Here is a 25,663-nt window from a genome sequence, read left to right as displayed (position 1 = left end):
TTAAGATTCAACCAGCTGGTCTATGATTATTTGAAAGAAATGGCTACATACCTTTCCTTGCTTAGAAATAGTATGGATAAGGAAGTCTGTTCGAACATTGTCAACATTTGGTACAAGGATGGAACCATATTCTGTAGCACTCTCAGTGAGATATACGTACTCTTCCACACAAGAGCTCCAATGCATCCATTTGCCTGTATAAGGATTACATTTAAACAATAAGTACAATTTTATTTTAGGTTTTGCTAGCATCTAAGAAACAAGCGGATTTGCTAAATTAAATAAAATCACAAGATAACATATTGAGTGAATTTAATTGGTCCTTGTAATCACCATCATCCGATTGCAAGTCACATTTGTTTACATACATGTATGGGAACACAATAATGCTCCATAAAGCATTTTAGGATATAGAGGATGCTTCAAAATTAACCAAGCTATTTTCTGGATTCTTTACACTATAAACCTCATGTGCAACGCTTACTGTACACATCCACGCATGAATCAGGTAAAATGCGAAATGTGACATTTATGTAAGTTGTCAGCATTCCTAAGTTATCCGCATACGTTATGACCGTTGACCTTGAATGTGATTTGAGCTATTCAACATATTTAACAAACTCAGAGGATTCAAAACGATACTGGAAACAAAGCCAATGAATTCTTAAAAATTAACTAAACGTGGATAGCACTAGTAAATTTGACAAAATCGAAAAAACAGTTCATTTCTTTTGAATGGGAGGAAGAACAAACAAGTTACTTACCTTTGGTAACTCCTTATCTGGTAGAGACTTTATCTAGCCACAGATTTGTTACCCTTGAATTTTCCCCAGTCGTCAGACTGGAGGCGGAAGTTTTTTGGGAGCAGTACCCCTGCGTGCTGGTAGGTGACATTAATCGACTCCGTGTTCGTTGTTGGAGTCGTCTGATCCAGAAGTGATGTTGCAGTACCTATACAGGTGCCATCCAGGTGTGCTGACATCAGTTTCTTTACACAACTTTCTATGCCAGAAGAGCGGAGCCATGTAGAACACCAACCACTGGTGTGTCAAAACTACGGCCCTGAAAGGAGTCAGCCCTGTTCCTTGAAATCCATTCGTAGAGCGATGAGTATGGGTGGGCCACTAAGGAATCTGTAGCTAGATATAGTCTCCACCACATAAGGCATTACCGAAGGTAAGTAACTTGTTTATCTGATTCAGACTTCTATGCGCAGATTCCTTACCTTTTAATAGATACCCAAGCAATACCATCCCTGGGGGAGAGTCTGCAAACTAATTTCAAACGAGAATGTTCTATAGGACTGAACGGGCAACGTCCCCATCCCTGCGGACCGGACTGTTCAGACAGTAATGTTTGGTGAACGTGTACAAGGAAGCCCACATTGCTGCCTGGCAGATATCCAGGACCAGAACTCCATGTGCTAACGCAGTGGTCACAGCTATTGCTCTGGTGAAATGAGCGTGCAAATCTTTTGAAGGTTGCTTCTTGTCCAGTGCATAGCAGATTTTGAGGGAGTACGACCCAATTGGAGCTGGTCTGCTTCTGACCTTTCGTGACATCAACATACCCCACGGAAGAGTGTGTCGTCCACTCTAAACTCTCGTGCGAGGTCAAGGTAAAAGGACAATGCTTGTTTTGGGTCCAGACAATGGAGTTCCTCCTCTTCTTTAGAGGGATGTGGAGGAGCATAAAAGGTAGGCAAGGTGATAGATTGGCCTACATGAAATGGGGTGACCACTTTTGTTAGCAAGGAGGCTCTTGTCCGAAGAACCAGTTTGTCAGGATAGACTGAGAGGTAAGGCGGTTTAGATAATAAGGCCTGCTACTCACTCACTCAATTTGGCAGATGTAGTTGCCACAAGGAAGGCTGTTTTCAGTATGAGAAACCTGAGGAGACAATTGTGGAGAGGCTCGAAATTAGCGCATGTTAAAAAAGTCGGAACTAAATTAAGGTTCAACTGAGGCATAATACATGGTGAAGGAGGAAAGACATGAATAAGACCTTTGAAAAATCTATCAACAATAGGCGATTTGAACCAAGTAGGCTGGTCAGGCAACCTCAAGGAGGCAGAAATGGCGGATAGATAGCTCCTAACAGTGCCCAGAGCAGAGCCCTTCTGGACAAGGGAAAGAATGAAAAGTAAGACTTCAGAAAGAGGAGCAGAAAGGGGATCAATACTTTTTTCTGCACACCATGCCACAATTTCTTTCCAATGGCAGATGTATACCGTCTTGGTGAAGGGACGCCTGGCTGCCTAGACGATGTTACATACTTCGGGAGGAAGGCGGAAAGCTGTCAACTGTCGCCACTCAATTTCCACACAATAAGGCAGAAAGTGGACAGGTTCGGGGTTGGAGAACCCTCCTCTGCTGCTGCGACAGAAGATCTTCTTGAAGGATCGATGACCATGCTCAGTAGCTTGGGATACAAGACTCTCCGTGCCCAGTCCAGAGCCACAAAGATGACTTGGGCCCAGTTGTTTTTGATCTTTTTGAGAACTATGGGCAGGAGTGGTATGGGTGGAAAGGAGTGTAGGAGGCTAGAACTCCACTCAAGACGAAAAGCGTCTGACGAGAGCTGCCTTGGAAACTCCAGCGTGCAAAACTGCTGACATTGAGTGTTTTCAGCGGAGGCAAACCGATCTAACCAAGGCTCTTCCCACTGCCGAAAGAGACGTTGCTCCATCTCAGGGTGGAGACACCATTCATGATCCACTAGACATCTTTGGTTGAGTTTGTATGCTCTGGTGTTCAGAAAGCCAGCCAGATGTTGAACCACCAGGGATAGGCGCTGCTGTTCCAACCACATTTAGAGGTGGAGGGCCTCTTGACAAAGGGTCTACGACCCCACTCTGCCCTGTTTGTTGTAGGACCACATGACTGTGGCGTTGTCCGTGAACACCTGCACCAGCCTTCCCTTGATGGAGGACAAAAAGGCTTTCAATGCTGGTCTGATCACACCGAGCTCCAGCATATTGATGTGGAGTCTGGATTCTGCCGGAGACCAGAGTTCTCTGATCTTCATCTGTCCCAGTTGCAGCACCTTCGTTAAAAGGTTACTCTTGACTGCCGCCGAGGGTAACTGAGGGTCAAGGACCTCAGTCACCCTCCACCCCACCATTGCATAGAAAGCTCCCTCCTCTGTAGCCACGGCATTTGGTGACGTATCCAGGACACTGGCCTTACCCAGTTCCTAAAACCAGTCCACATTTTGTTCTTCCTGATGGGGCTGGTATTCTAAAGAGTTCAGGGACCCCTCTGAGTCTTCCCCGAGACCCAGCATAAAAGAGTAGGGCTCAGGCTCTGATCTAGGAGGCGAGGCTTAGGTCGGAGCCAGGTATGCTGCCGCTGTGCCTCGGGAGCATCGGTATCCGGATTGGCGCTAGGGAAGGTTGAGATGGTATGACCAGCAATGGTCCAGATCCAGGAATTGATCCATGGGGACCATCTGAAGGCAGGGCCAGTGCCGCAGGTGAGGAACCTTCCGGCCCAGAGAGCCCGTAAGTACGTCAGAGGGGTCGGACCACCCAAATATGAGGTGCATGGCTTCATAGAACTCCTTCAGTTGGGCAGGGGTCACTCCAGGAGAGTTGGGGAGGTGTGGAGTCGGTCCAGGCCCAGATTCCGAAGATCGAGACCTAGAATGACGATGCTCCCTCAGTGCATCGGCCAACAGACAACGTAATTTTTTTTTTACTTGTGCTTCGACTTAATCGAATTCCCAGAGGACTTTGAATGGGACAATGTAGACTTTGGGCTCTGCGACCAGTCCCGGAACCTTCCCCTCGACAGGGACCTCGGCTTGTGCAGATTTGCATTCCGGGCTGCTATGAGCTTTAGGGACTGCGTTCTCAAAGCCTTCAGGTGCATGGACAGGCAATTGGAGCACAACTTTGGGTCATGGTTGTGCTCCAAACACCACAGACAGACGAGGTGCAGGACTGTCAACGACATAGGCCGGTGACAGGCTCCGCAGGGCTTAAATCCCGTCTCATGCAATGACATCCTCAAAACACCAGGAGAAAAAAAATCTCAAAGACTGCCAACAAAACATCGAAAAAGTTCAGTCAAAAACTGACTGAGGGGTATCTCTTTTCTCGGAACAGCGCTGGCTGGTGCAGAAAGAAAAGAATTGATGTCAGCACACCTGGGTGGTGCTTATATAGGTACCAAGACATCACATCTGGCACAGACGATGGACGTGGAGCCGATCAGCGCCACTTACCGGGGCGCAGGGGTACTGCTCACGAAAAATCTTCCAGTTCCAGTCTGACCCCTGGGGAAAATTCAAAGGTACGGAATCTGCAGCTAGAAGTCTCTATCAAATAAAAGTTATTTAAGACATCAATAAACTTCACAATACAGCTATGTAATGGGTCTTAGGCATTAATTTATCCAACGTATTCTTGACATTCTTATATAATGTATGCGCGCACAACTGCACTCACGTACTCTTGACATAGTCTCAATTTAATGTTCAATAGAACCACATCAGATCTTCTTTGACTAAGGTGCTGGACTAAGAAATAATGGGGGGGGGGGGGAAAAAAAAAAATCGCCCCAGGTAGAAGAGTCAGTTAAATGGTAACAGAAGAACAATGTTATGGTATGATGACCTTTTGCTTATTTTAGGAACTTCACATTATATAGATGTCCGAAGTGCAGGAAACGCTGTTAAAGTCTAGAGGGTACATCAACCAGTTTGACTATCATGTTTCAGGTCTGGAAGAGTGACTGATGCCCAGAAGAATTATCTTGAAGTCATTAAATTAGGTTGAGGTAGGTATTCTAATATTGCTTGACTTGTATAGAGCCTAAAACAGCCTTGACCATCCAGCTCTAAGCCAACTACTGGAAAATGCCTAAGGCTGTCATAACTGGTCAAAGCATGGTCTTTCTTGCGAACTGAAACACTTATATGGTTTCTGAGAGCTTTGAATTTGATTGGTCAGTCAGCCTGAGATGCTTTAAGGGGTACCACAAGGTTCTTGCCTTTTTGTGGAGACCTCTGTAATGGTAACATATTTGATTAGTCTAAAACTATGAAAGAAAACAAATCTATGTTTCAGCTTTGTAGTGGTCGCTGCCTGGTTCTCCTGAAAGAAGCTCTGCTGTACAACGGGCTATTCATGGCTCAAATATCAGTCAAGGATCTGTGCTCTCTAAAGTGAAATCTAGGGTATTTTGTTTTAGGTTAAGCCTAGGCAGCACATGTGCTGTGTCTTTGAGACATGCTGTATTCACTCTGCAGGCTTACAGCCTGCCCATAGGCCTGCTATTTGTTGTCTCCATTGTAACTCTGCTATTCTTTCTTTCTATTTGTTTATGGCATGCCTTTGTCATGCCTTTAGTGTTGATCCCTCCCTGAGAGCAGGGACCAAGTACAATATCACTTCACTAGTTACCATTATAGCATGTGTTTATTGAACTAGTTATTTCTTTTGCCTAGGCTCGTGTTTTAGGATTGTTATGTGTATGGCTTTCTAAAATGGGCTCAGCCAACGGCTGTAAATCATACCCTTATCTTGGTTCTTCCCCTGTCCCCCAATTAACCTACTCCCAGTGTCACTTGGTCCTGGCTGCTTTTCCTGTGCTTTTCCCACTGTTGCAGACCGTGGAAATTGCATTTTGGGGATTGCAATGGTGCTATTTCATCAAACGCGCACTACGGAGAAGGGCACGATGATCGGCATCCATCCAATGCTGTAAATTAGCAAATTTTTTAGAATACTCATGCTTTGAACTTTAGTCACTACTCATTGGCACATGCCTTCATGGAAGTATACTGTATGCCACGCTCATGTGGAAAACACTAATCCACAGTTTATCATGTTGTGGTTAGTGACATAATGTACGCATGACCCTTCTGGTGCCAACAGCCCCATAGAAAAGTGAAGCCAAATAGATGGCAAACACACCTAGCACCCCATACTGGCTGTGACATCTTTATTGGCAAGGAACTGCTTTGTAAAGCATGCAAGGTGTAAGACAATTGCTTCTCTGATTCGGATGATTTAATTATCTATTTAGAGTTGTGCAGAATGCTACATCGCCCCTTCTGGCGAATTTGACTCCGACCTATGCGCATGCTTAGTGTGCTCTCGCTAGCATTGTGTGGCCGGCAATTTTTCATGATCTAGGGACACGCAGAAGAAAATTATGTTCGATAGCGGGCAGGGGGCATCAGGAAGAATCAGTTCCCGGGTGTTCTTACAAATTATATCAAGCCATAACCTGCTGCTGTTTTAGTCTTCAACATTTGAAAGTATAGTTGCAGATCACCAAAGGAGAGAAGCTATATTCAAGATCACAGAAGGAGTATGTTTTGTCAGGACCAAGATGGGGTGAGACTTATAAGGGATGGTCCAGTGAACCGAGCTGTTGCTAATGCTAACTGACCAGTTTTGAAAGTGAGAACCCCGTTTTTTAGATTCAGTGCTGTCTGTTGAATTCATATCATGCTGGCCCACCCTGCTACATCACCCTGATAATCTGAATGAATTTTTTGCTATGTGTTGACATGCTGCTAAAAAAGTTGCTGCCGAGCCATTGCGAAAATGCTGGTAGCCTTCTCTTTACTTGAGTTAAAAATGCATGTGTTCAACTCACAGTGTACGGCTGTCATATTAATGTCAGGAGGAATATGGTCATTACATGGGCTGGAGCAATAATGGCACCAAATTGCAGTGTTAAAGCCAGGCCTGAAGTTTTGGAAACCTCAGTCTGGGCATTGTAAACTTTAACTAAACTCCAACTGTTTTTGTTTTAGCTTGTTGATAAGACATGCCTGTTTTTAAAGTGATTGCAAGCTATGTCTTTCTTTAACACTATGAACATAGTTAGAATGACCATGTGGTACCATTCTGCCATTGAATACTGACCTTTACCTTTATATATCAGGCATGCATCCTCAGCCAGTCGACCAACATATCTCATAAATTCAATATCTAAACACATGGTGATATCTGGCCACTCTAGCGCTTATCGTTAATACTTCCATATGTGCTGTAAATCTACATTGTATATAGTGTTGCCACCTGGTCATTTTTTCTTGCAATTCCCACCACTCTACAGCACATCATCCTCACTCTCGCTCGCTAGTGCCTAGAAGTAATTGACTTATGTATTGTGCAGTATAGGAAAATGTAAAATTACAATTCCAAGCTGTCTAGATACAGAGATCAGTACAAATATCTGCCCCTAATCTTCAAAACCATACTTGGTACATTTACCCGCTTGCGACCTATTTAACGCCATAAAAAAGGCCACCCCACCACATGTGCTTGCCATTCGCTACCTATGCACCATATTAAAAACACCCACCACCTCAGGATATTTTGGTCCTTAGAACTTCCTAAACACCTTACATGTGCAATTCCCCACCTGGCTTGCTTGTGTGGCACCGCAAAAGTTAATAAATCAGAACACAGTTCCTATACCTCATTCCTGAGTAGACGTCTACTGCAACCTCTGCTCCTCATACTGGCCCTCTATTTTCACACTAAATGCGACCCCATATATTACATATGGAAATGTGTTTATTCTGTATCCATACTCAATGTGTCCTTGTAGGAAAGTGCCTTTTCTTTGCATGGCTAACCCCCACTTTTGCCTAACATCTGACGCAATGCGACTGAATGTACCCTGGGTCCCTGCCAATCAGGTTCCCAGGGCCTGTGTTCTTTCCCAAAAGTCACCTTTGTATCCACAATTGGCACATCCCTGGCCGCAGGCAAGCCCCTTGTAAAAGGTGACTGTCTAGGACACAGTCAGGGACTTGGGCAAGGACTGGCGACTGTGTAGAAAACGTAAACAGAAAGAGGAGTACAGCACTGCCCAGGATCACACAGGAAGTCAGAAGAGAAAAGGGATCCAAATGATAAGCCTGCACAAAATGGCTAAGACTCAAAAAGGAAGGGCACTCATGAGGCAATTTGGAATTCAGATAAACTACACCCAGGATGGACGTGCAAGACATATGTATATATAACAAGATTAACAATAAAGGAAATGTAGGGTAAAGCACTCGGGAGCTCCACACGGTAAGACTAAAGCTCAGTAAGTTCCTCACCCACAATTGCTGTTACAGATACTGACTGCAAATACCCACAAATAGGATATGCATGCAAGGGTAGGGTCTGCGGAGCCGATACCTATGGTGATGTTATAAATGTAACTCAAAGACAATACTCACAGTGAACAAGAAACACCACCTAGGTTGTCAGCTGTGCCCACGGATCCTGCCGATCAAACAGGAACACGCAAGGCAGTGACAGCAAGGGGATAGAACTAAATACAAGCACAATAGGCAAGGAGGTAGCAAGGAGGACGGCTTAACAGCAAAGGAAGGAAATCACAGGGCACACTTGGCAGAAAGCAAGTACCAAAGATACAAGGTAATAGAAGCAAGACAGCGGGATTAGTAAGACAGCAAACTAGGAACTGTAACCTAAGGAAATGGGAAGAAAAGCAGGGACAGGAAAAGGATATACAGAAAAGAAGGCTGGAAGGGTATACTAGAATAGTATTCAATCAGAAGTCAGAGAAAACAAACTAGCACAGAAGGCTGTGCTGGAGCAGGAACAAGAATTGAGCAACAGCTCAGGAGTCAAGGTAGCACTGCAGGCAGTGCTAGTTCAAGGAAATGGGAAATAGCTACAGCTCAGGAAAAGGAGTCAAGAGAGCACTGCAAGCAGTGCAAATCAGGAACAAGAAACAGATGAAGCTTGGGAATAGGAACAAAGAATAACTATAGCTCAGGAACTCAGGAAACAAGGTAGCACTTCAGACAGTGCTAATTTAGGCACAAGGAACAGCTATAGTTCAGGAATCAAGGATTAACTATTGCTCAGGAATCAAGGAATATCAAAAGCTCAGGAAGCAAGCATCTGTCTCACTGGAACACAGCTACAATGACCAACCTTGGCCTGAACAGAGCTGGGGCTTAAAAGAGCTCACAGTAATCGCATGCATCAGGTGTGAGCAGGCCAGGAGCAGCCAGCCACAGGTGAGCTGAATTCCTCCACCCATCCTTGGCCTGAGGGGTGAAGATGAAGCAGTGAGAAGGGAATTCTAGGTAACAGAGTGTCAAACACAAGCAGGTGGCTTTCACAAAACCTGGCATGGATTGGGAATGGATGGCAATGTGCAAGTAGACTCCAAAGTACTGGAACTCAGTCTATGCATAAAGGGGAGGGTCTGGAAGGGGGGCGTGAACAAGCACCGAAGATAGCAGACGCGTCTTACTAATGCTCCGTACCGCATCCCCTGGTTATCCTGGGCATCCGACTCCTGCAGGGCTCGACTTGGCCCCAGTGCACGTCTGCCATGGTGAGCCAAACCTGTGCTGCCGGGGAAGAACTGCCTGGACCCTGAACCCACTCTGCGGCGATCTTGAGCACTGCGGCCTGCCGCCCTGACGGACACTGGGCCTGGTAACGTGGCCGCGCTGCTGCCTGTACGGGGCAACTCTGCTGCCGCAGTAATCCTGACGCCGCCCGACGCCGCCGGCCCCTGCTCTAGTGGTGCCGTGGACTGCGGGGGGCGCCTCGTGCTCTCTGCGGTCCGGTGGCGGCGGAGACTAGAGGGCGCACACTCGGCATGGGCAGCATCAAGTTGCCGCTGCCTTGTCGGGCTGGTGACAACTTGTGACTCGAGTAGGAGTAATCATTCTTCAATGCGGGTCAACGAGGTGTCTAGCGAATACTCCAAGTCCGCCCCGGACAATGGCCCCTAAACACCACCTTAAAGGCCTCTCATTCAGTGAGGACCGAGCCTGCGGAGCCGGTATTAACCGAGAAGTAGTTAACTATTGCTGCCTCCAGTGAGCCTCGGATGAGGGAGTCCTCCAGGAATGAAGTCTGCAGACGCCAGATCGGGACCGGCGGGGGTGGCGCCTCCCAGACCAGGTGCATCAACAAGGGGTTATGATCGGAGTGCGTCCGACCAAGGTAATCCGTCGCTTGTATCAAGAGGAGGAGGGCTGCGGATACGGGTATTCGATCTAGGCGTACGTGTAACTTATGGACTGGGGAATAGAAAGAGTATACCCTGTAACGAGGATGACGTTCCTGCCAAACATTGGAAAGGGCTAGTGTCCTAGTCATGTGTTTAAAAGGTGAGCATTGGAGGAAGCTGTGGTACTAGTGAGGGAAGGAAGGAACGGTCAAGGGAAACCTCAAGCACTGCATTAAAATCCCCACCCAGGAGCCACGGGACGTCCCTCCATCGATGCAATATCTCTGAGAGGTCACTCAGAAAGGGGCCCTGAGCAACGTTAGGGGCGGATAAGGAGCCCAGCAGAATCGGTTGACCGTTCAGCCTACCGCTGATCAGGACGTACCGCCCCATTGGGTCTGTCAGAACTTCCATTTCTTCCCACGGGACCCCAGCCTTAACCCATACCACCACCCCTCTAGCCATGGACGAGTAATTGGTGCTGTATACCTGACCATGCCAACGCCGGCGCAAGCGTGCGGCTTCAGCAAATACTAGGTGTGTTTCCTGAAAAAGTGCTATACTTGTCTTGTGACGCTGCAAATAGGCTCGATGGATCAGCGCTTAGAAGGTGTCTGGATGCCCTTAACATTCTAAGTCAGGAAGCTAAAGTCAGTCATCGGGGCTATTAAGGTCAGTGTGTCCAACCCAGGCACTGCGGGGCTCCCTGTGCATGGACTCCCTTGGACGGAAAGGACGGGAAGGCGGCAGGTCTGCAAGGGTGGCGACTCGTACAGGGGAAGAAAAATAAGAAGGTGGGGTAATATGACAGTTTGCAACAAGAAGAGAGCAGAACCCCAACGTGAGGAACTGCCCAAACTATCATTCAAAGACATGGCTACGGAACTATTGTCGTCGTATGACTGTGGGGGGAAGGTAGACCAGCGAGTAAGAGGTCGTCTTTGGCTTCACTGGGAGGGGGCCCTGGGTAGAGCATTTACTGATATGGAATGGCTAGCTGCCCGTAGCGGTCCAACCCGCATCCCACAGAATCAACGGTTCCGACAGATACAATTTTTCATACTGCAACAAGCCTACCTTACCCCAGCCCAAATAAACAGGTACTTCCTCCGCATAGATGCGGCTTGCCACCGCTGCCGACAATTCGATGCCGACTTGATACATATGCTTTGGGGATGCTCGGACCCGACTGACTACTGGCGCACTGTGACAACCACTGTCATAAGCCGCACAGCCCGCACCATTCCCCTGACATGGAAAGCTCATATACTGCACCTCTTTAGCAGGAACAAGAAATATAGAGCTGCCACACGGTTTCTTGACCTAGGCCTAATAACAGCCAAGCGCCTGCTCACCAAGCGCTGGAAATTGCCCCTACCGCCTCACCTTCTTGCTTGGCACCGGTCCTTCTCCAATTGGGCGAGGGCGGAGGGTGCCGTGCTGCGCAGAGAAGATCGGCTTGGCATTCGTATGTTCCCCCTGGCGCCTCAGTGGGATGCAATGGTCTCCAAGCTTTCGGGGGCAGACACAGACACAGGATCCCTGCCTGCATCACAGAGGGCTACAACACAGGGTGCCCCCCAAACGACGCGACTCAGGCCTGACACCAATACCCAGACTGCCATTACCCTTCTGTCGTGACACTCCGCTGTCGCTGAGCGTTAGGGGAGTTTGAGGTCCTCCAGCAAATTTAACTGTGGCGGCAGGTCTTGCGTGACTCGATCCTATCCTTCGTTCGCTTTCATTAAATCCCTAGGCAATCATGTGGTCAAGAACAAAGACTCATATTCAAAGCAAACATGATGCAATGAACTCAGTGTCAACTACAACATTATTTTAAAAAAGTTCCATATTTTTATTATTCTCATGTTAAAAACATTTCTAAACATGTATATACCCAACCAATGATATTGAACATACAGAACACAATATGTGAAAAGACAACACTAATATGATACACATTTACATACTACCTTGAATCCACACATGAATATAATAGAAAAATCAAAGTGGTTTGGTAACATTATTACAAAAACAGATGACAAAAAAGTGGCTGTAAGATGGATCTTCTTTAACGCGCGTTTCGCCGCACCTAGCGCCTTCATCAGGAAAAGCCACAGACAATATCCTATAAAATTAATTAAGACCATATGAGATACAGTAATATAACACTGAGTTTCAGGATACTCAAAATTCAAATGATCAACTACATGCCTTTGCTAGACCTTATAAGTGTAAGTTATCATTTGTCAGGCAGTATCTATCATACCTGATAATGGAACAGAATGAATAAACTAGCGTGAGGGTCTTACCGTCATCGTGAAATGATTCAGAATGGTGAAAAATAAAATAAAATAAAATATATTTAGCTGTGTGTATATACATCAGAACATGAAAGGAAAAGGGGGGGGGGGGAATTATTCGAAAGCCCCATCGAAAGTATAGAATACACACCGAGAATAGGTGCAGAAAAGTTGTCACGAAAAAACAAACCAATGTGAACTGCTTACTATGTATTTGTAAATGATTAGACTTCGTCACAAACTTCAACGTATTCCAATCTATGAATGAAGATAACAATTAATAATGATGATACTAGATGTTACCCGGAATCTAATGTTATTCTTGGATAATAGGGATAAATAATTACCCTGTGTTGGGTATACCGATGTGTACCTTTAAAGAGTCATTGTTTGATCAGGTCCAAGGAATGATGTGGCAAACATGAAAGGCTAGATTTAAAAACAAACCGTTACATTTGTGATTTAGGTGTTTGTATTATACGGACCTGTGTAGAGACGGTGTGTCTTCATACGCACATTACTGATAACTTGCGGTATTTGAAAGCTGCAAGTGTGTCAAAAACAACTGTGATTACCTAAGATTCAAAGTTTGCAGGAAATATTCCTCGCTCAATGTCCTTTGTTTATAATGGACACTCGTGATTCTGAAAAACAACATTACACTAGTTATAGTCAGCTAAAAGCACAAGCTTGTGTAACGATATATGAGAGACATTAGTTATTGATAGATTCCTTACGTTAAAATATCCCCAGGCGTCAGACTGGTTCCGGAAAGTTTTTGGCAGCAGTACCCCTGCGCTTCGGTAGGCGTCATTGCACGGCTCCGCATACGTCGCTGGCATCGTAGTCGCTGAGATGTTGTTGCTGGAGCTACTTAGACCCGCCCACGCGCACTGACGTCAGTTCTGTACATGATTTTCCGCGCCAGGAACGCAGAGCCATACCAGAGACCGACTACTGGTGTATTTGAAACCAGGGCCCTGAATGGGATGATCTTAACCCCCAGAAATCAGTTCGTAGAAAGGGGAGGATGGGCAGGCGGTAAGGAATCTATCACTAACTAATGTCTCTTACAGATATATCGTTACACAAGTAAGTAACTTGTGCAACTGAAAGAGACACGTTAGTGATAGATTCCTTACCTTAGAATAGATACCCAAGAAATATCAACCCCGGTGGTGGGTCTGCGAACGATGATTACACCAGAAAGTTACGGAGAAACAAACAGCCAAAGAAGCCGTCTCTCCGGACTTGACTGCCAAGGCAATAGTCCTTAGTAAAAGTGTGCAGCGAGGCCCATGTGGCCGCCTGACAGATGTCTTGAAGTGGGACACCGCGTTCCAAACCTGTACAAGCTGCTGTCGCCCTGGTCGAACGGGCGCGCCACCCTACTGGAGGTTCCTTTTTAGCCAAAGAGTAACAGGCTTGAATATACAAGACAACACAGCGGGAGATAGTTCTCTTGTGTACAGCTCGGCCTTTCTTGGCGCCCACGTAGCCAACAAAGAGATGGTCATCCACTCTGAACTGTTGTATGCGGTTGAGGTAGAATGAAAGTGCACGCTTTGGGTCCAGACGGTGGAGCCTCTCTTCCTCTCTGGAAGGGTGCGGAAAGAAAGTGGGCAGAGTGACAGTTTGCCCAAGGTGAAATGCAGTGACTACTTTCGGTAGAAAGGAGGGAAGTGGTCGAAGTACAACCTTGTCCCGATGAACCGCCAGGAAAGGAGGTTTACAGGAAAGAGCCTGGAGCTCACTCTCATGCCTAGCTGAGGTGATGGCCACCAGGAAGACAGTTTTCAAAGTCAATAACCGCAAAGGACAGTTATGAAGAGGCTCAAAGGGAGCGCACATTAAGTGTGTAAGAACCAGGTTCAAGTCCCACTGAGGCATCACAAAAGGAATAGGAGGGAAAAGGTGAGTAATGCCTTGACAACAGGGGACTTGAAAAGAGAGGGTTGATCAGGCAGCCTGGGAAAGGCTGAAAGAGCAGAAAGGTAGCCCTTAATATTGCCCAGAGCAGAGCCCTGCTGGGCCAAAGAGAAGGAACAAGAGGACCTCAGAAAGAGGGGCAGAAAGGGGATCGACAGCTTTTGCTGTGCACCATGCCACAAATTTGTTCCACGGGCAGGCGTATACAGTTTTAGCTGAGGGACGCCTGGCTGCCAGAATCACATTACAGACTTCAGGAGGCAAGTTAAATGGAATCAACTGTCGCTGCTTAATCTCCACGCAAGGAGGTGGAGGCTTGACAGGTTCGGGTGGAGGACCGTCCCCTGAGGCTGCGACAGAAGATCCTCCCGAAGAGGCAGTCAGATAGGGGGATCCACGCTCATACTGAGTAGCTCGGGATACCAAACTCTTCATGCCCAGTCCGGGGCCACAAGAATGACTTGGGCCAGGTCGCGTCTGACCTTCTTCAGCACTCTGGGTAGAAGTGGTATAGGCGGAAAGGCGTACAACAGACTGCAACTCCACTCGTGACGAAAAGCGTCTCCGAGCGAGTGCCGCCGTAGAAACTCCAACACGCAGAACTGCTGACATTGCGCATTCTCTTCTGTGGCAAATAGATCTAACCAAGGTTCTCTCCACTGCTGGAAGAGACCCTGTGCCACCTCCGAGTGAAGACGCCATTCGTGATCCATCATGCACCAGGGGCTGAGTTCGTCCGCCCTGGCGTTCAAAGAACCTGCCAAGTTTTGAACCACCAGGATAATGCCCTGGCGTTCCAGCCACGTCCAGAGGCGTAGAGCCTCCTGACATAGGGTCCACGACCCCACCCTGCCTTGTTTGTTCCAGTACCACATGGCGGTGGTGTTGTCTATGAACACCTGCACTACTCTCCCCTTGACAGAGAGAAGGAATGCTTTCAGTACAAGTAGGATCGCCCTGAGCTCCAAAAGATTGATATTGAGCTTGGACTCCACCAGTTACCAGAGACCTCTGATCTCCGCCTCTCCCATGTGGCTGCCCCATCCCAGGAGGGACGCATTCGTCACCACTGTGTGCTCCGGTTGGGAGAGGGATCTGCGTCTGACCCAACGCTGGTCCATGAGCCACCACAACAAGTCTTGGGCAATGCCCTCTGAGATCTGGATGTAGTCGGACAGGTTTTCCTGATGCTGCGTCCACTGGAACTTCAGGTCCCACTGCAGAGCCCGCATATGCCATCTGGCATGATTGATTAGCAGGATGCAGGAGGCCATGAGGCCCAGCAGCCTCAGGGTCTTTCTGACTGAAACCCAGGTCAAGGGCTGAAAGATCGGAGTCATAGACCAAATGTCCCGGACTCGCTGTTCGGGAGGATAACCCCGAAATTGTGCCATGTCCAGAACCGCTCCGATGAAGAGGAGCTTCTGAGAGGGAATCAGATGTGACTTCGGCACGTTGATGGAGAACCCCAGCAAATAAAGGAGGTCGGCCATAGTCTGGAGGTGGGAAACGACTGCCTGGGGCGAGGCCGCCTTCAACAGACAGTCGTCGAGATAGGGAAAGACTGAAACCCCTGATCTGTGCAAATGAGCAGCGACCACCGCCATCACTTTTTTGAACACCCAAGGGGCGCTGGTAAGGCCGAAAGGGAGCACGGTGAACTGAAAGTGCTCGTGGCCTACAGTGAACCGCAGGTTTTGCCAGTGGGCCGGCAGGATGGGGATATGAAAATAAGCATCCTGCAAGTCTAACGCTACGATCCAGTCTTGTGGGTCTAGGGCAGACAAGACCTGAGCAAGTGTGAGCATCTTGAACTTCTCCTTCCGGAGGAAGTGATTGACGTTCCGGAGGTCTAAGATAGGACTTAGGCTCTTGTCCTTCTTTGGAATCAAGAAGCAGTGGAAATAACAACCACGACCTACTTCTGGTGTCGGAACGCGCTCAATCGCCCCCTTTGCCAAGACGGCCATTACTTCCTGCTGGAGAAATGCTAAGTGGTCCCCCGACATGTGGTGGTACTGAGGTGGCATGGCTGGAGGGGTAGTCTCGAAAGGGAGGGAGTAGCCCCTTCGGACTATCTGTAAAACCCACCTGTCAGAAGTGATGGTGCGCCAGTGGGGGAGGTGATGGCGAATCCTGCCACCCACTGGCGTTTGGCGGGCCTGAAACACCGTACTAGGAAGGTTTTGAGACAGTGGTGGCAGGGGCGGTGGTGGACTGAGCAGCTCGCTGGCCCCGTGACCCACCTCGGTGGTTCCCATGTCCGCGGCTGCGCTGAGACTGCTGCTGCGCAGGCTTGTGGCTTTGAAATAAATGCGTTTGGGCGCCCCGTCCTTGACCACGAAAGGAGCGAAAAGCAGACCCCAAAGGAGTGCACGTGGTGGAAAGGCCCAAGGACTAGGCCTTTGCCCGAGAGTCCTTAAAGTGTTCTAACGTGCTATCCGCTTTGTCACCAAAGAGGCGTGTGCCATCAAAGGGCATGTCCAACAAAGTGTTCTGGACATCCCTTGAGAAGCCAGTCTTTCTGAGCCAGGCGTAACGCGGAGAGCCACTGTTGTGGAAATTGCCCTGCCGAGCGAGTCGGCGGTGTCAAGGTCACAACGGATAGTGAATTTCGCAGCGTCTCTGCCCTCGATAATAGCCTGGGAGAGCACCGCCCGGGCCTCCACTGGACACTGAGGCAGTACTTGCGCCACTGTATCCCACACAGAGTGTGAATAACGGCCCAAAAGGCATGCAGTGTTCACCGACCGCAGCCCTTAACTGGCAGACGAGAAAATCTTTTCCCCAAACTGCTCCAGCTTTGATTCCCTATCCCGAGGCGCGGAAGGGAATGCGCTTGGAGATGCCGAGGCCTGGACAACCAGGCTCTCAGGCGTCGGGTGTTGTGTGAGGAAACTGGGGTCGCCCGGGCAATGGCGTCAGGCCACACTTCTAACCACAGGAGCCCCTATGTTGGGCTTTGACCATGTGCCCAAAAGAATGTCAGAAAGTGCGTCATTATAGGGCAGCAGCGGTTCCGCCAAGGAGGCTGCCGGCTGAAGCACTTCAGTTAGATTAGTCCTCATGGGCACCGTAGGGAGCTCGAGGATAAGAGCCTCAGCTGCCCTACGCAATACCACTGAAAATGTACCAACCTCCTCCGTAGCCACGGAAGAAGGGGGCAGCGTTCCAGGGTGTGGAGTCACATCCAAATCAACCGGATCCTCCACACTGTCATCCCAGTCTGGCTCATCCTCACACTGAGCTGCGAGAGGGTCCTCAGACCCCTCCCAGTACCCTCCTTCGTCCACTGGCTGTTTCAAAGGCCGAGACGGACGAGGGGCCCGGGGGAAGGGATAAAAATCCCCACCGGGATAGGAATCGGAGGATAATAGGTCAATCCAGGTTCGACCTAGTCTGGTCCTGGAGCCAACGGCGCCTTTGGCGCTGGACACAGCGCAGAGGGCGGCGCTGTGCCTGGAACCCGACATGGAGCCGGCTCCGGAGCCGGACGCAGCGCCATCGGCGCCGCTGGGAATCTTTCCGGCGTAGCCAAGGCCAAAGGCGGCGGCATGGGGGCAGATCCTCACTGTGGGTCTGCGGGGCCCGAAGGTGCTACGGAGAGACCCGACGGGGCAAACAAACAGCCCATGGCCGAAAGGAATACCTGCATTTCTCCCGGAGTGGTTTACGGACCCAGAAAAGGTGGGTAGGCCGCAGGCAAAACGGAGGCCCCAGAGGAGTGACCACCCAGCCCCTCCACTGCGTCCCGCGACCGCTGAGGGGTAGACAAAGAGCAACAACGCTTCTTCAACTTTTTATGGCGCTTAGACTTACCTGTCCCCGATTCCGACGAACGATGGTGTCGGCTCCGTGACCGGCCCCTCGAGCTCCCACGGGAGCGGGACCTTGAGTGGCGTGGAACCGAGATCCGGGCCTCCAACAACTTTCGGGAACGCTCCCGCAAAACCGTCGGCGCCATGGCCTGAGCAATCGGGGCATGTCTCAGGGTCATGGGCGTGCCTCAAAAAGAAGAGACACACGACGTGTGGGTGCGCCACCGACATGTTCCGATGGCAGTCCTCACAGGACTTAAACCCGGGCATCCCTACTGCACCAGAAGTCGGTACTCGACAAACAGAGACCAAAGTCTCTGAAACACAGTCAAATTTCTTGACTGGAGGTACCGCTCTCTCCAGATTTGCGCTTGCTGGCGTGGAAAAAGAAAGAACTGACGTCAGTGCGTGTGGGCGCGGCTAAGTAGCTCCAGCGATGTCATCTCGGCAACTGCGATGCCAGCGATGTACGCGGAGCCGTGCGACGACGCCTACCAGGGCGCCGGGGTACTGCTGCCGAAAACTTTCCGGATCCAGTCTGACGCTTGGGGATATTCTAAGGTAAGGAATCTATCACTAACGTGGCTCTTTCAGATATGCTAAGCAGGAAACTTATTGCTTATTTAAGGGCATAAATATAAGCTAACCTTAACGGTACCTAGGACGGTATAAGAGGAGCTGAATGGGATGAATTTAGATGCTACTCAAAGGTGAATACCAGATAACCGATCCAATTATTTATAACGGCCCTCAGGCTGGCGTCTATGGTTCACGCTGCCTTGAAGAAAAATAACAGTGAAAAGTGTATGTTAAAATATGGCTGTTTCTCAGGGCTTTGGTTTCTAAACCGATTCTGGAGGTGCTAAAGTCTTACCGTTATGGTTATGGGATCGTCAAAGTTGTCGGGTAAAGTAACTGAGGCGGTAATTGCTCGGGTTTAAATCGGCAGACTACTCCACGTGAGTGGGTCACCTGACTTTGTAATGAATGAAATTAAACAACAGACTAGTGACTGGGAAGCCAAATAATCATGTAAATTACTTATTAAGTGATACAAAGTATGGTCGTATCAGACAAAGTATTTTATTTTTTAAAAGAGGAAGAGTTAATTCCAAGAAAGAAAAAGGAAAGAATAATAATATGAATAGTCGGAGCTATGAGTACTGATGAGTTCCGCTATTGCGAGAATACCGTTTTCCTGTTATGTCAAATAAAGACTTAAATCGTGTTATATCTAAAACACTCGTATAAGAGATCAGATTACTACCGCTAGATGAATTACATGTGGCATAATCTAACACATACTTCTTATGTTAGAGAGTCGGTTGTTAGTATCTGAATACGAGCATCTTAATACAAGCAGCTTTTCACAGAAGTGAATGAGATCACATAAAGAGATATCAAAACAGCGAGTGGAATTGTTTCCTACCCAAAATTGAAAATGTATGCAGAAACGTCAAAACAAAAAGGTTTTAAAGATTGTAAATAATATAGCATTTTCCCAAGGTAATTCGTTATGGAGACCTTGCTTATATGTATTTAATATAAATATCCCAAAAACGTCTTTTATTTTCCTTATTTTGTTGCTTCCATTCTCATCTGGATTCTCAATTTTTTCAAAATAAGCCATTTGGCATCATTTACTGTGTGACCACAGTCAAGGAAGTGTTTGACTTGTAGGATCCAAATTAAAATATATGATTAGCATAGTGTAACTAAAACTAGCTTATTTGATTCAGCCCCGTAATAACGCCCTTTCCGTCTAAATTAAGTAAGTACGACGGAAAGGGCCGAAAACAGAACCGCGGCCATCTTGGCCCTCAACTCTCTCGTCATGTAGGAACTACAATCATGTGGTTCCCTGAGCCCATATTTTCCATACTCAGCATGCACCAGCTTTAGAAGACAGGCTGAATTGTATTTACGACCGAGAAGCAAGGTCACATCTGCTAAAAGGGAGTACCAAGCAAGATTCCTTCTGAACCTGGGACGAGAAGGGAGTCACCCGGCCGACCTTCTATTCTTAAAGATAGTAGCCCTTTTTGTATCACTGAAACTAGATATAGGATGAGCTCATTAGGAGCGCCTGGACGGGCTGGTACTTTTCCACTTGTAAGGCTTTGTATGTTGCGCCGTAATGTATAAAAGTGTGAGTTTGTCAAGGAGCCAGCAGTCTTCCTCGCCACACCTCTTGGGTGAGGATCGATGAGGCTCCTCTATGTAGAGTTTTCTGTCTGGCCAATAAACGCTTGAACCTTCTACACGTTGCCAACTGCTCGTTATTTGACTTACTTTGCGGGCCACTGGTAAGTGTGGCCCTTGAGACGAAAATTTGGATACAACAGTTGGCGACCACGAAGGGACCCTGTGATAGGGTCTGACCTCCCCCGTAATCGGGTGGTAGGTTCGAGGGCGTCTTAGTCGGGTGGGCGGAGAACGAGCTCGAGGGTTCCGCTCCGCGCGCTCGAGCGGGATGCCCTCTGCTGCTAGTCACCCTTCACCGGGGTCCTACGGGCTCAACTCAAGAAACGGACCGTGTTGGTCGAGAGGAGTTGGCAGCGAAGAACGGACATTCGTACCAGGGTGCACCCGGTGAGTAGAATTTTGATTTGAAGCACTGACTATAAGCAGTGCCCGTTTTGATTTTGAAGCACACGAGGTGGAGCGTGTAGCTGTATTTGAAGCACAGGCTCTAGGGCGGTGCATTGATTTTGAGGCAGGCGCTGGAAAGCGGTGCCACTGTTGGTTTGAAGCCCGATTGGTATGGCTGGGCATTGATTTGAAAGTACATGTACATTTGGTATGATTTGATGGGCCCTTTTTTCTGATTCAATAAACCGCGCGCGGAATATAGCCCGATTGCACCTGGGAGACTCACGACCCGAGCTGGGTAGCCGCGAGACATATCCTCGGTGGGGCACAGACCTCCCCGGGACAGGCCTCAGTGGTGAACCAGGAAGGCAGTGGGAGGATCCATGGTGTAGTCAGGGATGTCTATTGTTGGAAATATAACGGATTAGTGAGGGACTGGCTCAACTGAGGAGGTGGAAAAGGTTGTAACCTCGTGGTTGTGGTTTATGTCGTTTGTGTCTGTATTGAACTAATCACCATGGCTTGTCTTAGTAAATTGAATTGTTTCAGCTGTTGCTGTCGGACAGGCGACTCTCGGCTGGCTGAGAGACAGCCTGCCCCGCCGGAAGGCAGTCCTAGCCACTATATGTATGTGAAGCATGGAATTACCCCTTTGTTGTTTTGTACTCTGTGGCATAAATATACTAAAAGTAACGAAGAATTGCAATGGCCAAAAACTGGCTCGTTTGATGAGAAAAAGATTGCTTTCTTACAGGAACAACTCTTCTCCAGACGGAGCCGCCAGGCTATGTTTGATGCCCTGGGTTCGTGGCTGAAAGAATCCAAACAGCGTCGGATAAGGGAAGAGAAGCAATCCAGGGCTAAGGCAGGACAGAACGTGACTCAGAAGGCCATAGCTTATGATAAGTCTCGAGCCGAGAAGGGAATAGACTGTATGAACCGTGAATTTCGATTGAAGGTAGATAAGAGCTATGTGACTCGACCCAATGCTGAAGATGAGATAGAAGATTTATTGGACATACGGCCACCGCCTCCTTATGTGCCTCAACGGCTGTATCCGGAGGTGGCTGGAGTCTCGACTCCAGCCACGGCTGCGCCCTTAGGAACCTCGGGGGCCTCAGCCCCCCCGGCTCCCCCCAGTTCCTCTCCATTGACAGAACTCTCCCGACTGTCCACATCCGTGTCGGAGGTGATTACTATGTTACCAGCACTGTTAACTGCCGCAGCAGCTGGGACAACTCAGCTGCCATCCGGGTCAATGACTTCCCCTTCTGTCCTGCCCTCCTCCTCCGCGAGTACTACGCCAGTAGCAGCTGTGACCACTCGCGTCCGGTTCCTTTGGCTGAGGGTAAAAGGTTGTTTACTCGTTCGGCCTTGGGAACTGAAGAAAAATACGCTATTGCTGTACAGGCATCCCAATGGATGCGGCAACCCATTTATTCATTATCAGACATTTGGAGCACCATGAGGGATTACGAGCCGGTAATGCAGCAGCATGCATTAAAACATATGGCGAACCGCCTTATATCATTATGGGAGCAAGCACACACGGAGGGAAGGGCCCCGGCCATATTATACGATATCGTCACACAAGCCCATAAATCCCGCCTTACCCCAGAAGAAGTGTATGGGAATGTGCAGACCCTGGTGGCGTATAGAACCCGCCTGCAGTCCACTAATCCTACGGGGCTATCCCAGTACCCTATGCGGGAAGTACACCCCATCTACCATCCCGAAGTCACGGAAGTGGTAGACGCCCTCGGGGTAGTTACTCGTCCCAGAGTGGAGGCGCGTTTCCAGGAACAATGGGTGTATACTCCCTGGAAACGTAGTGAGGTGTTGTCACTAAAAAGTCAGTTACCAGATCCCAGGAAGAATCCCACCGCGTATTACAAAGAGCTTACTGAGGCGGCTTCCTCCGCAGTAATGACATTGGCAGACATCGAGCTATTCTTCGCTTTACTAGTACCGGTGGACATTTGGCGCCAGGTGCACGATCAAGACCATGCAACCGAATTGGGGGGAACCTGGGAACAGCTACGGGGATGGGATAGAGATCGTAAACCAGGGAATAAGCCCCGGGCGGAAATATTGGCCCTTCTTGATAGGATAATAAATTATATGCATTCACTGATCCCTCCCCGAAAAGTGGACTGGGATAAGTTGACGGCCTGCAAGCAGAAGAAGGATGAGAGGGTATCTGATTTCTTTACGAGATTTGAGGGAGTTTTCATTGACTTCAGTGGACAGGACCTAGCCACTGAAGGGGGGGTACGGTTGTTTGTGAATCGCTTCGTGACCAATCTGCTGCCGGAAGTATCGGCTCAGTTACAAGCGGCTGAAAGCACCTGGACAACCACTACCCCGTCGACAATATTGAGTATGGCTCAATATTATGAACATCGTGAGAATGAAAGCAAGGACAGGACAGAAAAGAAGTCGAAGGACTTGAAGACTCGAGTATTGTTACAGCAAGTAGAGAGAGGACGGGGAAGAGGGAGAGGGTCACAGAATTTTGCTTCGAGAGGGGCGGGTCCGGCGCAGACGACGGGACGGACAGATTTGGGCATAAATCAATGTGCCTTCTGTAAGCAGGAGGGGCATTGGCGAGCCCAGTGTCCGTTATTATATGAACAGACCAGTGCTCCGAGAGGTCGGGGAAGAGGACGTTTTTCTGGACAGCGAGGGGGATCTATGAGACCAGAGCATCCGGCGACAGGTGAGATGGGTCAGAACTGTTTTGATCACGGTCAGGGAAAGCAGTATTACAATGATGATTATGTGACAGGCGAAGGATCAGGTTATTCTCAAGCATAGGACAGCCAAAGACAGAGTCAGGGGCAGGTGTCGATTCCAATTGATCAAGCTGGACCTTATGTCCATGCACGATTACTGAATGCATCAGGTAAGTTCCTAGTTGACACAGGGGCCATGAACAGTTCTGTTTCACGTGCCCTAGTCCCGGGGGCTGCTCTGTCTGGCCAGAATAATGTGTCTGTGGGGTTTTCTGGATCTCCGGTGGTAAGCCCCATCTCACAACCGCTTCCCCTTACCCTGGGGCCGATATCAATAGACTCACCTTTCCTTTTGACCTCCCAGTGTGGAGAGAACCTTCTAGGCATGGACCTGTTGAAAAGATTGCATGCTCGCATCTATTGTTCCCCGGAGGGGGTTTACCTGACCATAAAAGACCCTTCTCCCCTCTCCGCGCAATGCTTATCTAAAACAGAATCCCTACCACCAGAACTGGCGTGTATTTCGGAAACCCTCTGGGCGACCGGAGACACCGATGTGGGCCATTTGCAAATTCCCCCAGTATCGATTACTTTAAAACAGAACACCCAGTTGCCGAAGATCCCCCGATATAAAATTGCCCTGCTGGGGAACGAGCTCTAATGGCTATCATTCATGATTTGATAAAAACCGGAGTAGTGGAAGAAACGGCCTCTAACACGTGTAATAGCCCTATTCTTCCGATTCTTAAACGAGCCCCGACACAACAGACTCCTGATTATGCTGATACCTATCGATTTGTGATTGACCTCCGAGAAATCAATAAGATCGTGGTACCCCAGTACCCTGTGGTACCTGATATTAATTCCATCCTGACGATGATTCCTCCAACGGCACAATTTTTCTCAGTCATAGATTTAAAGAACGCCTTCTTTAGTATCCCCATACATCCAGATAGCCGCTATCATTTTGGCTTCTCATTGGGGGCCGTAGCTTCAGATTCTGTCGCGCCCCCCAGGGGTTTACAGAAAGCCCCAGTATCTATAGTCAGGCACTGAAAAGGATATTGGACACCTTGAGCTTGCCGCCAGGTAATGTATTACTCCAGTATGTTGATGATCTCCTGGTGGCCTCTGACACTGAGGAGGGCTGCCGGACGGCAACAGTGGATTTACTACAGCATCTGGCAAAACATGGTAATAAGGTATCACTGTCAAAGTTCCAATATTGTCGACCGGAGGTGACCTATCTCGGTCATCTCCTGTCGAAGGAGGGAAGGCAACTGACCTCGGAGCGTATTGCATCCATTACTAACATGTCTGTTCCTCGCACGCAACGTGATGTCCGTGCTTTGCTTGGCATAACCTCTTACTGTCGCCAGTGGATCCCTAACTACTGTTTCATCACTAAACCTTTCTTGTATTTAATCACAAAAGGCGTGCATGAACCCCTACCCTGGACTGATGAGTGTCAAATGGCTTTTCTTTCTCTAAAGGCTGCTTTATGTTCTGCTCCTGTGCTTGGCACCCCAGACTACCGGAAGCCTTTTGTGCTCTACGTGCATGAGGTGGACGGTTGTTCGCTTTCAGTATTAACACAGGACTTTGGAGGTAAGCAAAGACCCTGTGCATATTTTTCAGCGGTTTTGGAAAACGTCGCCAGAGCACTTCCCAGCTGCCTGAGAGCCACGGCCGCTGTAGCGGTGGCGATCAGGCAATCGGAAGGGCTAGTCCTAAATACGGATCTCACAGTGATGGTACCACACGCTGTGGACGTATTGTTAAACCGGACACAGACACAGCACTTAACCAGTGCGCGCCTTACGGGGTACGAATTGACCCTGTTTGCACCTCACATAACAATTAAGAGATGCGTCACTCTGAATCCTGCCACGTTGCTACCCCTCCCCTCAGGAGAAAGTGGCCAGGATGTACATGACTGCATATTTCGGATTGAAGAAGAAACAAAGGGCCGGATAGATCTAACAGACACCCCCTTATCGGAACCCCAAGGAGAATTGTATGTTGATGGCTCATGTTTTAGATTGCCCAACGGTACTACGGTTGCGGCTTATGCAATTACCACCTTGCAGACCGTGGTCGAGGCGGCCAAGGTACCATATCTTTCCGCCCAAGCGGCCGAATTAATTGCACTACTAAGAGCGTGTGAGTTGGGTAAGGGATTGAGGCTGAACGTCTACACCGATAGCCAATACACTTTCGGTGTAGCCCATAGTTTTGGGAGGTTGTGGGCAGAACGAGGGTTTCTTACATCCCATGGTGAAAAGATAAAGAATGGACAATTGGTCGAACGACTGCTGGCTGCATT

General features: G+C 48.6%; 1 protein-coding gene across 1 annotated transcript in view; it reads right to left on the bottom strand.

The window, feature by feature from the left end:
• The window catches only part of DNAH5 (dynein axonemal heavy chain 5), a 5,853,083-nt gene that overhangs the window by 2,312,130 nt on the left and 3,515,290 nt on the right, over nucleotides 1-25,663 (bottom strand). The window contains exon 46 of the mRNA XM_085606747.1: nucleotides 52-194. Coding sequence (XP_085462873.1) covers nucleotides 52-194 — 143 coding nt within the window. The remainder of the gene's footprint in view (nucleotides 1-51; nucleotides 195-25,663) is intronic.

This window comes from Triturus cristatus, chromosome 5_2 (genome assembly GCF_964204655.1).
Source record: "Triturus cristatus chromosome 5_2, aTriCri1.1, whole genome shotgun sequence".
In the NCBI taxonomy this organism is placed as follows: domain Eukaryota; kingdom Metazoa; phylum Chordata; class Amphibia; order Caudata; family Salamandridae; genus Triturus; species Triturus cristatus.
Note: the sequence above shows the minus strand (reverse complement) of the source record. Positions and strands in the feature narration are given on the sequence as shown.